General features: G+C 41.8%; 1 protein-coding gene across 7 annotated transcripts in view; it reads left to right on the top strand.

The window, feature by feature from the left end:
* The window catches only part of UNC13B (unc-13 homolog B), a 199,199-nt gene that overhangs the window by 101,312 nt on the left and 79,565 nt on the right, over positions 1–18,322 (top strand). For 4 of the 7 annotated variants that reach the window (XM_084791248.1, XM_084791255.1, XM_084791254.1 and 1 more), the window contains 2 exons: positions 308–343; positions 4,048–4,282. In XM_084791248.1, the coding sequence (XP_084647374.1) occupies positions 308–343; positions 4,048–4,282 (271 nt within the window). The remainder of the gene's footprint in view (positions 1–307; positions 344–4,047; positions 4,283–18,322) is intronic. The other 3 variants (XM_084791247.1, XM_084791256.1, XM_084791253.1) reach the window with 1 other exon arrangement.

Here is an 18,322-nt window from a genome sequence, read left to right as displayed (position 1 = left end):
TTATTTTGACTAAAGACATACGACACCCTACACAATGATGTCCAGAAAGAGCTAGAAGGAAATTTGAACAACACCAAGTCAACTAATTTGTTATTCAGTAGACAGCAAAGAGCAAGAATATTGTGTAGATTTGCCTCATGTGTTTTAGAAGGTACACAATTCATAATATAAAGCTTGTTGCCCACAAATAGAATAGGAAGGAATATGGTAAGGCGTAGAAGAATCAGTGGGGGGAGAATTGATCTTTTAATTCCTACTAAAATTATGTCTGTCACACTTCTTTGCTTCTTCTCTGTGGTTTCCTTAGGTCACTGGACCTATTTGGGCTGGGGAGAGCATCAGGGTACGTAAGCATTTCAATCCCTTACCATTTTCTAGACCTTTTTCCTCTGTGTGTGTGTGTGTGTGTGTGTGTGTGTGTGTGTGTGTGTGTGTGTATGTGTTTGTGTACATGCCTGTGTGTATATGTGGGCGTGACATACAAATGTGGGTGTCATTGTGGGAGTGTGGAGGTCAGAGGATAACGTGTAGGACTTGGTTCTCTTCTTTCAGCATGCAGATCTTGAAGACTGAACTCAGGCCATCAGGTGTCCGTACCCACTGAGCCGTGTTGCCGGCCTAGTTGTCTTGATTTTTCCCCCTTTAATGTTTTCCCCCTTTAATGTATTCATGCTTACCAGTACATGCAATTCAGTTCTATGCTCTTTTCCTATTTAAATGGTGGTAGGGGGTGGGTAGGGAAAGAGAGAAAAAGGAGGAGAAGGGTTTTGAGTGAGACTTAAATATCAAAGCTACAGCTACAGCCCTAATAGGACTACCTACCAACCTATTCCCTAGACGCAGTGGTGTCATCTGCCTTTGGTGTTGGCACTTTTGGTCTCCTGACTTAGGAGTCCTATGACCAGAAGAAGCCTATTCTAAGATGAACCAGAGGCAGGGTTATTGTGCATTTCCATGTGGCTGTGCGATGATAAAGCTGGGAAATGACAGGCCATGGCCGCCCACCATTGTTCTTGAGCTTGGGGAGCAGCGGCCAGTACTTTCCAGCTGATTTTGACCATTGGACAGTACGAGAACCAGCCTCAGTGTATCCACCCGGTGGATGGTCAGACCCAAATGGTCTCGTCACTGGAATGTCCAAGTACTTCCAGTGGCCTGAGTCCTGAGTGTTGCTGATGCTAGAGGTCTGCTCCAGTTAGCACAAGAAAGAGCGGAGACATCAAGTAAGCCAGAAAGGGTACATGCTAGTCCTCTGTTATTTTTTCACTGGCCAGTAAGGTATTCAGGATGTAAAGAAAGCGACCAAACCCAAGAGTACAACCTACCAAAGAGGTGCAGTGTTCAATATTTCATTCCGTTTTCTTGAGTGTTTACCATGAGGCTGGAGGACCATCTTTGCTGCAGGTTAATACCTTACCTAGGCTACGTTATTTTCTGTTATTGCCTTTCACGCACATTCTGAGTGAATTACCAAATTTTTCTTAGAATATAAATATATTATAGAAACATATATATCTTCTTTCATGATGCCATCTTTTTATCTGACTCTAGCTGGTGTCCCTTCCCCCTGCACTTTCACCTCCTAAACAGCTGTGGTTCTTGGAAGCCATCTCCATAAAGCTTTTCTTTCTCTCCCACCAGGAAGTGAACTTTCTTTCCTTTCAAGTCAAATAGTTCCTGGCATATGCTATTCTTATGAAGTTACTACAAATACTGAATAAAAAAAAATTAGTATTTGACCCATATTTTCATTCTCCTATTAAACCAGCATTCTAAATCTTGTTCGTAGTTTGGACTTTTATGTGTAGACATCCAGCGTCTGAACGAGCAGCCATTCCAGACTTTTAATTTCCATCTTTCAAATAAACTTTACCAGGTGCTTTTCCATTGAAACAAAAAAAGTTTTTTTTTTTCCATCTATTTATTCATCTTTGAGACATGGTCTCACTATGTAGCCCTGGCTGCTTTAGAACTCTTTTGTGTAGACCAGGCCTCAAACTGGGCCCAGCATGTGTCACCACACCTGGCTGGCTTTTTAATTTTTGCTCTTAAACTATCTTGCAAGTCCCTGTAGATGAGTAGTCAAACTTGTGCCCAGCTACTATTCTTTTCTGTAAAGCTATTTTCTCGTCTGTATCACATGGCACTGAGGGCTAAGTTGTAGAGGCTGTGCCTGACACTCGAATGGCTTTTTATCCAAGCTGAAGGTTTACGTTTTTCATAATTTCCCCTTTTAGTTTCTAATTAGCTCCAGTGTTCAGATGCATTTCTCTCTTGCTCCCTTATCTGTAGACGAACACTGACCACGGAATCATTTCCTTATCATTGTCTGTTTTTCCTCAAGTTTTAAAAAAAACAAAACCACTTTTAAAAAATATTACATCTCGGGGCTGGAGTGATGGCTTAGTGGTTAAGAGCACTGCTTGCTCTTGCAAAGGACTTGAGTTCAATTCCCAGCACCCACATGGCAGCTCACAACTTTCTGTAACTCCAAGACCTGACACCTCTACACTAACACATGCACATAAATTAAAATTTAAATAAGATATTAAAAAAATTACATCTCATAGTATATCCTGCCCCCAACCCAATATTAAGTTAATTTGGCCAATACTTGACAGAGCTCACATAGCTCAGGCTGGTCTTGAACTTGCTATGTAGCTGAGGATGGCTTTGCATTCCTAATCCTCTTGCCTGTACTCTCCAAGTTCTGGAGTTACAGCTATGAGTTTCATCAGTTCTGTCTGTATTTTCGTTGGTGTATTTGAGTTCATTGGGTCTTTGTCATTTCTGTTGTATGGATATAAGTTGAAGGCCCAAGTGCAAGTTTGGTCTCACAGTCTTGGGGAGATTTCTGTAGCCTACACCCCCTTCCAAGACTGTCCTTCAAAATTACAATTATGTTAAAAGTAGTTCCAGTCAGGAATGGTGAATATTCCTGTTCTTGATTGTGAGCCAAATAGGAACTTAGCAAAAAAGGACATCTGGGACCTTGTTAATCCTATGCATATGGGTATAGTATCAGACATGGATTTTATGTAATATGGTTTGCATACTGTTGGGTTCCTTCCTTCCCCAACACAGTTTTTATTTGTGATGGTAGTTGTTTTAGTTTTCATTAAGAGCTAGCTAAGCCAGGTGTGCTTTAATCCCAGCAATTGGGAGGCAGTGACAGGCAGATCTCTGCGAGTTCAAGGCCAGCCTGGGCTACAAAGTGAGTCCAGGGCAAAACCAAAACAACAACAACAACAACAAAAGAAAACAAAACAACAACAACAACAACAACAAACCAAAATAAACCCAAATGAAAAAACTAGCTAGTCAGTTGCTGGTTTGAAAAGCAAAACTAAAAAAGAAAAAGAAAAAAGCAAAGCAAAGCTCATTTTGATCACTGTTGCCTTGTTACTGAGACTGTGGGTATGTTTTCTTCTCAGTCCACGCTCAGATAGGAATTCTCAGCACATGGTGTAGACTCGTGGTGGGAATTATTAGGGAAGCCTGGTATTACAGCAAGACAGTTCTTAAGCCGCACTTCGAGCCTTCGGCCTGACACAAAAGCCACCCTGGTTCTTGGAGCAGCTTCTGAGTGCGTGTTTGGCTCAGTGCATACATTTTAAAGGCTGTAAACTCCAGACCTACTTTAAATTAAAATGTGTTTTCTTCTAAGACCTGGAAAAGACATTTCCCCCTCTGCTCTTTCCCCTTTAATAATCAGAGAGCCAGAATCTGTGTGAGACATTTCAGAGCAGAGCTCAATTAGGCGATGATAACTAGAAAACTGGAAGCAGAATTCCAGAGAAACTGCAATTCAGATGATCCTGTAAGAGTCAACAGGAGAGTGAAACTGCCACGTCTCGTCTGATAGGAAGGAGAGATACCATTTTGCACATATATTTGATGTCACTAGACTTTAATGCAGCTCAATTTTTACTCTTATTTTCAAGCTTCAGGTGTATGGCAGCCTAAGTTAGAAGCAGGAAACGTTCTGAAGAATTACATAAAGTTACATAAAACTTGGGTGGTTGGTCTGTGTTTTTTTTCCTACAGCCTTTGAAGACCCCGATAGTGCTGTTGATGACCGGGACAGTGACTACCGCAGTGAGACCAGCAATAGCATCCCTCCTCCTTACCACACAACTTCCCAGCCCAACGCTTCTGTGCACCAGTTCCCTGTGCCAATGCGGTTGCCGCAGCAGCTGTTTGTTCACGGCAGCTCCCGGGACTCCTGCAATGATTCTATGCAGAGTTACGACCTTGACTATCCAGAGCGCCGGGCCCTCAGGTCGGTATCTGACAGGCAGGGTCCTGGTACTTTGGTGGAGGTTGTAGCACAAGCGTAGCAGCAGCAGCAGCGTGACAGCCAGAACCAGAAGCATTTTATGTGGGTTCTTAATCTCTTTAAACATTTCCACTAGGAACACTTGTCTTTGCGGTTCTACTGGTGAGGACACGCCCAACCCGGGTGGGGGGTTCAAAAAAGCCTGATCCTCCTGCCCCATCTTTGCTCTGAAGTAGTAATTTTGACAGACCATTTACTAGGATTAAAACAAAGAAAATGACCAGCATACATGTTTGAGTAGTCTTTCCTGTTTACTTACCTAGAAGCTTCGTAAGAAAGCTAATATAATCCTATTATAGCAGATTTGGTATTTTTTGGTGGAACTTTATTTTAATTCATTTTATTAATTTCTTTAACACAAAATATATGTTTAGATAAATTTTAAGATACAATATGGCATTCAGTGAAGACTCTACCAACCACACCCTGGTCTTTCTCCATCAAATCTACTTCCTGTCTCCTGGTTTCCTTCATAGTGCTATTTTTATGTACTCTTCCATAGACTATTGTCATCTGTTGTGAGTAGAAGAAAAACACATACATTTGTGCTCCTCCCCGTCCCCCAGTGTTTAAAAAAATTCCAACTTAAAATTTTTGGGAGATAATATAATGAATACCCATTCTTGTTGCTTAGACTCAGTTGTGTTAGCAGGTAGCCACATTTATTTGATTTCCTTATCCCCAATATGTCCACCTGCATGCTCTCTCTGCTCATACCGCACAGCACGTTGCAGACACTGTGTTGCATCACTAGAAAGTCATTCAGCACATTACTTCTGAAGAGGGGCCTTCATCTTACATAGCCTTGGTGCTATGATAATATTAAGAAATGTTATAATACAATGATGTTATCTAATACACAAATAACTACTTTCTCCAGTTCTCCCAGTGCTCTTTGTGCACATTTTCCCTCCTCCATTTAAACATTTTATTGTATTTTATTTTGAATCAGGGTCCCACGATGAAACTCAGGCTTGTATTTTTCCTTCTGGACAGATGATCAATCTAGTCAAGAATCACAAAGCATTATATTTGGGTTTCCTATTTCTTTATCAAAATTTCTTTGCTGTGCTTTTCCTCTAGCTGTGTAAGATATATTTTTTTAGGAATCAAGGTCATCAGTTTTGATAATGTAATTTAATTTGGTTTTATTTGATTATTTCCTTGTGTTTAGAATTACTTTAAGCATTTTTGGCAGAAATACTAGATAGGGTGATATTTTCTTCATAGTTCATCTAGGAAGCACATGCTTTCTTCTTATTAGGGACACTTTATTTGATATATTGGTAAAGAAATCTAGTGTATGCTGTACTACTCCCCACAATAAAGATGCTCTTTCTCATTTATAACCAATTAATATCTGGGATTACATCAGTAGTGCATTCCCCCAACACCTTTTTTTTCCCCCCAAGACAAGGTTTCTCTGTGTAGTCCTGGCTGTCCCAGACTCACTTTGTAGACCAAGCTGGCCTCTGCCTCCCAAGTGCTGGGATTACAGGTGTGCATCACCACGCCCGGCTCCCCCAACAACTTTTATCAATGATTTTTAACATCTACCCATTCTTGCTTGAATCATTTATTTTATTGGTGAATGATTATTTTGACAATTATTCCAATTTAACTAATAATTTTAATTTTTAAAATTCATCAAATTATAGGCATGATCTCACCCCCCCACCCCCATACACCACTTCATCAAATTGCATGTTGGTGAATTTTTTGCTTTTGTTTTTTAGAGACAGCCCTGGGTATCCTGGCCTCACTTTGTAGGCCAGGCTGGACTTGAACTCAAGAGATCTGCCTGCCTCTGCCTCCTGAATGCTGGATTAAAGGCGTGTGCCACTGCGTCCTGCTTACATTGGTGAATTTTTATCTGGAGCTTCAGTAGGCCATCTGCCTGCTGGACAGTCTCATGTCCTAGTTTACTGTCAGTGCTGGGAGTATTTTCAAAGAAGTTTTCTCCTCTAACAACCATAACATAACACAGACTCATATTCTGAATCTAAAATGAAATATATTAAAAAATATTCAGAATCACATGGAAGTTGGCAGTTATTCCTTAATGGTCTTATTGAATAAATGCTTACATTTATTGATTGATTGTTTGGTTTTACAATGCTGGGGATTGAAGTTTTTTGCCATATGCATGTGAGGTCAGGTGCTCTTCTGCTGGGCTATCTCCCAATGCTCTTTGAACTCTTACTTTGTGATCCAATGCATTTAATTAAAGTTTCTGGCGTCAGCATGGGTGAGAGGTTAGTTAGAGGGGTTCTCGGCATCTCGCCAGCATTGCCTTTATTTACTTACTGACTTTAGGCTGCAGGTTCTTGATACACCACTTCTGCAGGCCTGGGTTCCTGAGCTCACAGGACCCTCCTGCTCCAGCCTCTGCAGTAGCTGTGACTGACAGACAGCTGCCACGGTGCCGAGTGTTCACGTTCCTGTTCACTGACAGTAGTTTATACTGGCATGTCTTAAAGGAATCAGCCTTCCTTCTGTGTGTCCAATAGGATCTTTGGAACAATAAAGATCCTTTCCAAATTAGAGTTGTATGGGTTGTTCTGAGAGAACACTGCAAGAGTAATGAAACTAGTTAAACAATGAGTTGTTTGGGATGAGTGTGGTGCCACATGGCTTTAATCCCAGCACCGGGAGGCAGAGCCCAGTGGAGCTCTGTGGGTTTAAGGCTAGCTTATTCTATGTAGCAAGTTCCAGGACAGCCAGTGCTACATAGAAAGACTGTGATTTTTTTTTTTTAAAAGTGTGTGTCTGGGTGTTTGACTTCCTAGCCATTTTACTTAGGGAATCCAGAATAACAGGGATTTTATGTAATGTGGTGTTTGACAACCGAGCCATTCTGTGTTCGCTATTGTGTAGCTTAGGCATTTTTAGTGTTGAAAGTACTAAGAGACTATTATTCTCAACTAAGAAAGAGTTTTAATGGCTAAATGGCCACTTGGTTCTTCAGTCCAATTACTTTTTTTTACTTTTTGTTTGTTTGTCTATTGTTTTGAGGAAGGTCTCACTACATAGCCCTGGCTGTCCTGGAACTCCCTGTGTAGACCAGGCTGGCCTCAAACTCATTGAGCTCCATCTGCCTCTGCCTCCCTAGTGCTGGGATTAAGGTGTACACCACCAAGCCTGACTGCACTCCTATTTCTTATGTAAGTGTCAGATGTCTAAGAGAACACCCTGAGCTGAAAACTCCTAGTCTGTGGACCACTTCTGTATAGAGATAAAGACTTAGGCTGGACCTGGAGTTTGCGGCTGTCACCATGAGGAAACATAGTCTTTTCTGTCCTCAGTGCTATAGCTTTGGATTCACAAGCAAAAAGTTACAGTGCTTTAAATAATTTCCTCATTTGGTAGAGTGTTACTTCTGATAACCAAAGGTTATTTTTGGAATGTGGTTTTTTTTTCTTTTTAAAAGATATAAATCTTTAAAAAGATTTGGCTAAATCTTGTGCATATAGCCTCATATATAACATTCAGTGAGTTAACATTTAGCTTTCTTTTTAGACTCAAAAGCATCAACAAATGTAGGTTTTTTTGAAATTTTTAATACATTTTTTGGATGTACTTAATTGTTCTAAACTTAGGCATTATGTTTTTAGTGCGGATATTGATAAAATATGTATAAATTTTGTTTCTCAGGAAATAAAAGAAACTGAAAAAATTAGTAATAAATGGTAATAAGTGAAACTTACATTGGTATCAAAGCTGTTGCTTTTCTGCGGTAGAAAAGCTTTATACTGACACAAGATTGGTTGACACATGTAAATTTCCTTCTCATGTTTTTTCAGTTTGATTTTTAAAAAATCATATTGGGAGTTTTAGTACCATAAACCCATTGAACAGGTATTGAGTCTTATAACTCATTTCTTCCTTTTCTCTGTCTCTCCTTTTTCATTTCCCTTATTCCTTCAATTTTAACTTCTTACACCAGACAAGACTGGCAGGCTAAGAATAACAGAGTTAGGATTATCTCAGCTTTTTCTAATGTTAATTATGAAGAGCAAGAAAACCAATATGAGGCGAATGAGAAAACATCACAAGACTTTCTAGAATGTAGTGATATATATTCGAAGGAAGGAAGGGTAAAGGAAACGAGAACCTTTTCAAAAGATGGCGAGAACCACAGCCAAGCAAAGCACCCGGAGCTCAGCTTCAGAAGGCTGTCTCCCAGGAGCAGGCATGACCGTACGTGTGCAGCACCTGCAGTTCCCAGATATCCTCAGAAAAGTAGGATAGACAGGAGGAGAAAGACACCTTCATACAGCCATTCTGAAGATAATGAGAGATGGTATTATAATAACAAGAATAATTCCAAATGTGGAGATCCCAACACCAAGAATTCTGGCCATTGTCACAGTGGAAGGGAGAAGCTAAACTATCTAGTTTTGTGCCCTTACAAAAATGGTTCTGTGAAGAGCAGCACCTGGAATAGGAACTTGGAAAGCTGTAGCTATGGTCTGCCCTATTGCTTAAGGAGCCGTGGAAGTGCATCTGGCTCTAACTGCCCTGTCACTAATCTTACTCCATTAGATATTCTCGATGATTCTGCCAGCAGTACTTCTGAAGAACTTTTAAGTTCTTCTGTTTCTGATGAACAGGAAAGTATGTCACCAACATGGCATTCATCCAGTGTCTACAACATAGGAGACTTTTCTGAAGAATATTACGTGGCAAGTTCAGCATTGCCGTTACAAAGGGTGGACTGTGATGCAAATACAGTTGGAGATTTGTCCAGATGCTCCGTGGAAGATGTGACTCCTTCCTCGGTTGAGGGAGCCAAAGAGAACTACATTGACACAATGGATGAGCTTCAATGTTTGGTAGAAACAGTGTCAGAGTATTTAGCTGAGAAGGAAGAAGAGATTAATAGGTTTGGTTCACTTTCAAAAACTGAAAAAACACATGAACACAATACTGCTGTTGATAATGCAGAACAGAAACTGCCTGAGGATCATCAAACAGAGCCTATAACTGTTACCCAGAATGCCAAGGCCAAGGCCATATCTTTCCCTGAGCTGAATGGAGTAAAATGTGCTGTTGGTTCTTTATTCAGTTCACTAACAGAAAAGGTAGGTTCAGGCACAAAGCATCTTACAGCCTCTATGGAAAAACTGGTTCATTCAGTTCCAGAGAAAACAGAAACTCTTAATCAAACAGAGACAGTTAATTTGGGACCTAGCCCCAGTGCCAGCTCCGTATTAGAGAAGAGTCTGTCCTCGCAATCTTTATTATCCTCTCAACCAACTGATGATAAGGATGCTGCCAGACATGGCAGAAGCTCAGAGAAGGAGCACCTGGGTGCTAAGACTGATGCTGAGAGCTTTCAGCACAGCACAGAAACTGTTACGAAGGGCTCAGCTCCACAGAGTCAGAGCTCAGTTGTGAAGTCTGTTTTTAGCATGCTGACTCCATTCAAGATATTTTCTGAGAAAGAGGAGACTAAAAATGAAGAGCATAGCAAAGTTCTGAGGAGAGGAAGCCTTGTTGGGTGTGGTCCCGAGTCAAGTCAAAGTGAGGACATCCTTGACAACCGGAATAGTAGTCTCGTTGCTGTAAATAGAAGTAAAAGAGAAACTACAGATCTCCAAAGGCAGGCAAGGGAAGATTTGCTGTGCTCACAAGTGGCCAATGAACCTTCAAACTTAGCTAGTAGTACAGGAAGGAAAGGTGATACTGAGAGTCCGTTGGAAGGAAAACCTTGTATAGAGCTGTCTCCGCTACACAACCAACCAAAACTAAGTGCTGGAGATACTTGCGGGCATGTTGGTGTTGCTGGCAGTACCTTTGCAAATCAAGAGCCTTCTGCAAATGCAGTAGAGGAAGACAAAGTTGGCCGTGATGATGATTTCCTCGAGCCACTCAGAAAATCATTTAGTCAGTTTCTCTTTACATCTCCTGAGGTCTGTCAAAAGGAAACTTTGTCAGAGTCTGCAAAAAGTCTTAAGCTAGAGGAAGATGGACAGGAAAGGGATGGTAAGAAAGATGGACATTCGTTTTCATTTAGCGGAAAACTACGGATTCCATTTTTCAGTGTTCTTAGCCATTCTGAAAAGCATCAAGATGTGAAAGAGAAAGGAAGCCTTTTTCCTGTGTTTACATTCCCTCTCATGCACAGCTCTAACACTGTTAATAACCAGAGTTTTCACGGCCCAGTAGCAACCACTGAGAAAGAGATCCAGCAAAACTGCTGCGTGGACACCAGACTTAGCTCAGTAAAGTCTCATTCATTTCTACATATTCATAATGATCTAGAGAAACTGGGAAGTACTGAGGAACTCAATAAGAATGACCAAATAAACTGTCCCGAAGATGTCACACTTAATTCATTAAAATCTAGTTCAATTTCAAATATTCATAATGACCTAGAGAAATTTAATAGCATAGAGGAGTTTAATAAGAGTGACAAGACACACTGTTCTCAAGATGGCATACACGATACAGTAAGGTCGGACCCAACCTCAAGTAGTAGTAGTGATTTTGGGACAACTGGGAGTTTAGAGGAGTTGAGCCCAGGCAGCCATGCAGCTGTAGGGCATGATGGAAAAAAGGCTGGCCCTGAGCTTGTGCCTGGAGAACGCCTGACTCTGGAACCCTCAGAAGAGCTTGAGACTCTTCCACAAGTGCCGTTTCCCTTCACGTCAGACTCTTCATCAGAGCTTATTTCTGCCGTTTCAAAGTCCACATTGGTTAATGGCATTAGTGAAAACAAAACTGAAAGTAAAACTTCTAACAAAGGAATTCAAAGAGGCTTCTTTTCTGGCCTTTTAAGCAGGTTTGCTTCTCTAGAAAATACGCCTACTCAACAGGAATTCAACTTGAAAAATGACAGTTTCCACCATAACAATAATACCTCCGGCTCTTTACTCTCAGGAATATTTAACTTGAAATCAAACAGCAGTGTGAATTATAATCCAAGTGAAGCAAAGCTCATGTCTTTAGATGACATAAAATGTTTGGATGGAAGTAAGCATTTATCCCCAGATGAAGTCCCTGTTGACTCATGTGTGACTTTTAAGAATCAGAGGAGCCAGGTTGAAAACAATGGAAGTTCTAGCTTTATAAAACACTCTTCGTCATTATCAAAAGAAACTGTTCCATCATCTGATGGTTGGGCTGATAATCACCTTGGCCCTCCTACATGGAAAAACCAGGAGAGCAAAAAGCATTGCCCTTCTGAGAACATACTCCATTGTACTGACCAGGGTGTCTTAGAGAAATCTTTGGCTAAGAGGCCAACACCAAACAATAACCTTGAAATAAAACTACATGAAAGGTCAAATATGTTAAGTTCACAGATACTAAATACTAACATTTTAAGTAATCCAAGCTATTATCAGGGTTTTGATGAGAACTGTTTTGAATGGGATCCTAATAGAAAAGATTCCTCTAAAAACTCCAGAAGACTTCAGCCAGTGTATCGCTTGTTGAATCAAAACACATTTCCATCAGCAGATGCTTTCTTGTGGCTTGACTCAGAAAATCCAGTAATAAATTTGTGCCAAAAAGATCAAAATGCAAATATATTTGAGTGGGGCACAATTCCAAAGAGTGTCATTTCATATGACTTACTATCTGAATCATCTGACCAGTTAGCATTTAATGAAGGTTACTTTATAAGAGGTGATATGTGGGCAGCCAACTCATTATGTGGAAACTCTGGTTATCTTCCAGCTAATGAGACCAAGAATTCACTAGAAGAATTGCCCATTGATTTAAGTTACTCTTCAGATTATGGAAAAATTATGTGTTCGCTACTGCAACAAGAATCATTAAGAATGGATGAAAACTTGATCTTTTCGAGTTTTGGTTATGAGTATCAGGAATGGCTATCATATCTTGAAAATGGAATTTGGTGGCCCTCAGAGGATGGGGATTATGGATACTTTATGTTTCATGATGGCCAGTATATATACTCTCTCCTCACTGATTCAACTGGGGAGTATGTATATTTATTTATACCTGATTATTATTATTATTATGAATATTTGAACTATAACTTACAGACAGATGCCCTCCCAACTATTAGGTTAGATGACAACGTTATTTCTACCCATAGTCTTAAAGTTCTTGACGAGGAAGATAATTTGGTATGGTATGTTGAAGAAGCACCTAGTGAAGACCCTCTTGATTTATCTGTAACTTTGCCAAGAAGTGAGAGCTCATTGTATGTAAATCTAGAAACCTTTTCTCAAGTGCTGGAGTCAAATTTTGACCAAAAGAATAAACCATTGGATTTTTCAGGGTATAATTCTCAAAAGTTTAAAAGAGATTTTAGGTCTTTCATAGGGAGACCCTATTGTTCAGAAGACCCTGAGTGTATATTGGATCTCAGAAACAAGCCAGGAAATATGAGCAGTCATGTCTTAAATAGAGGCCCAGCTATAGAGAGAGACATGAACTGGCCCTTAGCTAAAAAGTCCTCAGCTCACCTTTCCAGGTTCCATTTGCTTCAGTCATCTTCTGAAGAAGCTTCCTCTTTAGTTCATCCTGAGAGTATGACTGAAAGTTCACAAAAGGAAGAAACATCTTCAGCGAACAAATTGACACCTGTACTTTCTGTTTTGGGTGCTTTGGTTAGAAGTAGTGTGAGTTTTGACAAGAGCGAACCTGTAGATGGTTTGGTCATTCAGAAAACAGACCAGCAACCAGAGTTGTGTGAGCCCGTATGTGCTGGTCTTCAGCCATTAATCCTGAGTAACTCCACAAAGGAGGGCAGAAGCCAGCTTAAGGATTTGGAGAGGCAGACTGCATCCAGCGTCCATGGGCCAGAGTTTACTGGCAGCATAAGGCAAGAAATCCCTTTTCATAAAAATGTTCATACAGAAAAAGAAAGTTTATTAAAATCTGGTTTTCAAGTAAGTCAAACAACTCTTAAAGTTCAAACAGATGTGGATAATGTTAAAATTATTACAGCAAAGTCCATTTCAGATCCTCTTGCACCACAGCTTAGTAAGGATGAGCATAGAAATTGTGAGCTTCTGCAGGACCAGCCTTCCAAAGAACCTGAGAGACCTTTCCTTAAAAGTGCACTGAGACTCTTCCGTTGGGAAGAAGACTCTTCAGTAAGTACAGTGACAAATGAAAAACAGGCATCTGGAATTTTGAACCTCTTTAAAACCCAAGTGAATAAGGAAGAATCGTCAAACTTGGAAAAGAATGGTGATAAAGGTGGAAAGATTTCATCTCAGGAAAAGAAAGAATCTTCTGGTGTTTCAACTTTTTTTGGTACCTTTGGGGATTTCTTTAAAACCAATGTGTCTCCCAAACAGACAACTGAAAATAGGTCTGCTTCTTCAGTTACTGATGAGGATGAAGGCAGGTCAAGTCCCAACCCTGTACACCTAATGCATCAGGACACAGGAAACTTACCTCCTGTACCAGTTTCCTCAAAAAAGGTTAGAATTAGAAGTCTGACCAAACAGACCACTATTGATGACAGTGGGCTAAGAGACCCATCAACGAGGGAGATGCAGAGTATTGATCTGAAAGAGAAAGAGGACCCTGTCAGAGACCACCTGCTGCAGCAATCAGCAAGTCCACTTGTCTTAACAGGTAGTCCCAAAGAGTCTCCGAGAGGCTCCTCAAAAGGGACTGGTGCCATATCCACAAGAACAGAGGTTCCAAGGAGTAGCAACAAGTCTTTTGATGCTCAGAGTAGAAGAAATACAAATGAGCAAGATAATTTTCCCAACCAAGACTGGAAATGTTCAACTACTACATCTGCATCCCAACAAGAGCTGCCAACCAGAAAGAATATATTTTCTTTCTTAAGTGGATCTGAAAAATCTGAGAACAAAGTCTCTGCAGCTCTCCCAAGGGCCAAGTCTCAAGCAGAAGGGCTGTTCACTCTTCCTTCCTTTTTCTCCACGGCTAGCTCAAGTATCAAGAAGGATGCCTCTCAAAACAGCTCTGCTTTCAGTTTGTTTAACTTGTCTTTTTTAGAGAAGCAGCAGACATCTGAGGAAAAGCAAAGCCATCTAACAGTTGCTCCAGTGACTACCCAGCCCTGTAGGAGGCCGCTTGTCTCTGCAGACCCTAGAGACACAACGGCAAAGGAAGGTCCTAAGGGTTGCAAAGAAAGTGTTGTCTGGGAAACAGTTCATGAAGAGCCAGTGGCTCCTTGCTCCTCCCCTAGCAGTGCCGCTAAGCTGACTGCCTTCCTTGCAGATGAGCTCCATGTGGAGAAAACCCAGGGAAAAGTGGATTTCAGTGAGGAAGGAGCAGAAGGGACAACTGCTTCTGATTTCCAAGTGTATCAGTTGCCAGACAATGATGTTCCTCTTTTACCAGAATTTCAGGAACAAACCCTAGTGGCAGCTCCTCAGGAAGAAGAGGCTTCCCTCCCAGAAACCTTCCCCAGGGACCTGGCAGCTAAGCCCTTCCCTCGTGAGAATGGTTTGAATGAGCAGCTCAACGATTTAGATGTTTGTACTGAACACCAAAATGAAAGATTGACCACTGGCCCATTGAACTTGCCACTGGAAAATGACCCTAACGGTCTCTCAGCACAGACCCTGGATTCACCTGCTTCTCCAGACCCAGGGCATGCGGGGCTCCTTCAGAACCGAGATGCAGACAAATTAGAAGATAAATCAGTGTTAGGCTCCAAAGTAGAAATGCTTTCAGGGTTTGTGACCAAAGTAAAATCATTTTCTGGGTCCTTAATTGAACAGCCTAAGACCTTTTCAGGACTTTTTTCTTCTCCTAAATCTCCAAAGAAAAATTCATTTTTTCCTTTTTCTTCTGATGCATCATCTCAGCCCCTCAAAAGCGAGTTGTTTGGATTTTTCAGAAGTCCCAAACCAGAGACACATAAACAAGAACCATATGTAAATACTTCATGCCTTCAAAGTGGTTATTCCAGAGACCCTAGGGGATCAGGACCTCCAAAACACTGGCATGGAGACGCCACCTCCGCAGGACTCAATTCGGAATCTGCTCGTAGCACCCATAGCATGACTGTGGTTGATGCAAAGTCAGAATCAAGTCCCTTGCCAGATGACCATAAACTAACACCTGGAATCGAGGAGAGTAATACTCCTGAAAATATTTCAGAACCCCCATGTCTTGAAGTACTTGCCACATCTTCTGTCTCAGAGGACGATATGGGACAAGGAGTACTATCTTTGAGTGATGAAGGAGATATGGGGCTCTTGCAGGGCACAGACACAGAGGCATCCTTGGAAGCAGAGCATGTTCTTCCAGCACAGCCACAGCCAGATCCTGCTGAAGAGTTTCTCCCTTCAAGCCAACCACTTCTTGAACCAGAACCAGAGCCAGAGCCAGAGCCAGCTACAGCCAGCCCAGACCAGGAGTTCCCGGGGCTTGCAACCACTTCTCTAGAAGCCAGTACTTCAGTGTTTGATGAGGCAGGAGCCAGTGAGAGTACCACACCAGAAACACAAGCTACCATTTCTTACCCTTTGCAAGAGCAACCTGTGTTTTGTGCCAAAGAAAGGTCTAGTATACTTGATGGCCCAAAAGATCCACCTGCAGCCTCCCAGGAAACAGAACAGACAAGATCTCATTTTGAGATACCAAATATGGCCAGTTGGCCAAAGCTTCACTTCCCGTCTCCTTCTTCTGACCATGGGAAGACACTGAGCTCTCTCTTTAACCCATCTTGCTCATCTGGTAACATGGCAACAGAAACTGGCTTTATGTCAGGTTTTAAGAAGTTGTCCACTCTGTTTGAAGGAGCTAGTGAGGGGAAAGGGGGCATCCTGGGAAATGAACCAAAACTAGTGTTTGGAAAGAAACTAGATCTTTCTTTTCCTTGGACAAAAGAGAATAAAGGAGACCCTGAGAAAATGCCTGCAGAATCTTCTCCTCCAGTTGTGGTTGTTAATGGTGACCAGGACCTTATCGTCAGCAAGGCTAGCAAAGTTTTGGAGTCTTCTCAAATACCTAGTGCTAGTCCTGAACCAGCTGACATCTGTACCCAACCCTCTGGAGCCACTGAACAGGTGGAGGCCAGGCCAGGCAACTGTGCCCACGGGCTTTCAAGACCTGGTGAAGTGGAAAGCCAGCTGGAGATTTCAGCCTCTGGAGAAGACAGGGGTACAGACAGCAGTCTGTCTGGATCTGCCTGTCCTTCAGAGAAACACAAGGAAGAGCACCGCACCATCTCTGGCCTGCTTCAGCCAGAGAAGCAAGAAGAGGTGTCTGCTAGCACTGCCTCTGTTTTGAATGTGGGGCCGCAAGTCAGTCTGGAGGATGTCAAGGAGCCAGTGACCAACAAAAGGCCTGTTCTCGACTCAGACATCATAAATGGTTTTAAGGAATTGACCATTTATGATGCAAATGATTAGTGGTAGATATTAGCTTGCTCTCAGTCCATCCTGTGTCTTCCCCAGTACCCAAGCTTCATGTTAATTAGGAGTTAAATGACAAAAACATATGTGTGGGTATTATCGTTCTCCCTTTTCTGGTGACAGACAGAATTCATTTAGTGGACATGGAGATCTACCATTAGGAAAGAATATTTACATAGTCTGGTCTGCTCTGGAGAGGGGAGGACAGGAAGAGGCAGCGAGTATTTAAGCGGTATCTATAATTATAAGTATATAATCAGATAGAATACCTTCTTGGGTCTCAGACACTTATAATAGATGGGAATAGTTGTAGTTGGCTGTGTTTCCAAGTCTTCTAAGATGTCTCCCCAGTGGCTGTGAGAGTGTAAAATAAAACACAAAGTGCAAAGGATGACAGGCTCACCTGTATTCCACCTGCAGCCCCAGGTGCGGGAATGTCCTCTTCCACATGGATTTCAAAGGCTGACTTAGAATGATCTGTGCTCCATATTCTGTTGCACGTGGACTTGAAACGTCTAGGGTCTCTGATACACTGACCAGGGCCATCTGTAGAGGTTACTGCCCCGATTGCAAGCACTGCACAATATATAGCCTAGAGATGCTACTCAGATTTCTGGACCAAACATAGATCTACTTTGAACAGTAGAGAGAGAGACACAGAAGGACAGAGAGAGCACATTAGATCTGTTTAGAACAATGGCCTGGTGATGTGTGTTCTGCTAGTATGTACTGAAGAATCAGACACCAGCCTGAAAATAGCAGGTAACTGAGAGGACCCATAGGAAAAATCTCCTTGGACAGCAACAACGTCTTCTCTTAATCTGACTAAAGGTAAATAGAAGACCTTAGGTTAAAGACTTGATTCTGGCAAAAACAAAGCAAAACCAACTCCTTTGCATAAAAGCTTTCCAGAAGGATGCCTGCTAGTATCCCTTGACAGGGTATGGAGATGTCCAAACAGGCTGCCTGGTCTCAGAGCTCATCACTGACCCCTTATCCTCACAGAGGATCGAAACCCTTAGAAGATGACCAAGCATCCTGGCGGGCGTCTTGATACTGTTCTGGCCTGAGGTCTCCTTCCCTGCTGTCCTCACAGTTACTCTTATAGCGGGGGATGTTCCTTTCTGTGCCTGGGGATGCAGGTGATGGAGAGGGCTGAGTTGGCCCCGCCTTGTATTCAGAGATAACTTTAGTGCAGATGCAGAGGTGCTGGACTTAATTCACTTCATGGACAGCAGATGGACAGATAGGTCTTGGGGGATAATTCCTGTGCCGCTAAGGGTATCACTGTTGGTTTGTGGTGGTGAAACCTGTGGAATTCCCCTGCAGAATTCTTTAATCCTGGTCTTCATCACCCAGTGGCTTTCATACTTAATCCTGCAGACTGAAGGAACACGTCTCTCTGCTTTGTTAAGACCCAGGCGCACACATTTTGTAATTTCAGAGGACTTCTGTTTATTAAATAATAGAAGGGGTGGGACTCAATTCCCTTCACTTTACTATGTGGGCTTTGGAAAACTTTAATCACAGCCACTGGAAAAGTTTCTTTAGAAGACTGAGTAAAGAGTTTGTAAGCCAGCAGCAGGCCACTTTACTATTTCTTCATTCTGCAGACAGATGACAATTAGGTAAACTATTCTTCGAAGTCAGAGCT

This window comes from Acomys minous (assembly GCF_964271855.1).
Source record: "Acomys minous genome assembly, chromosome: 8".
NCBI lineage: Eukaryota > Metazoa > Chordata > Mammalia > Rodentia > Muridae > Acomys > Acomys minous.
This window is presented reverse-complemented; position numbering and strand designations above follow the sequence as displayed.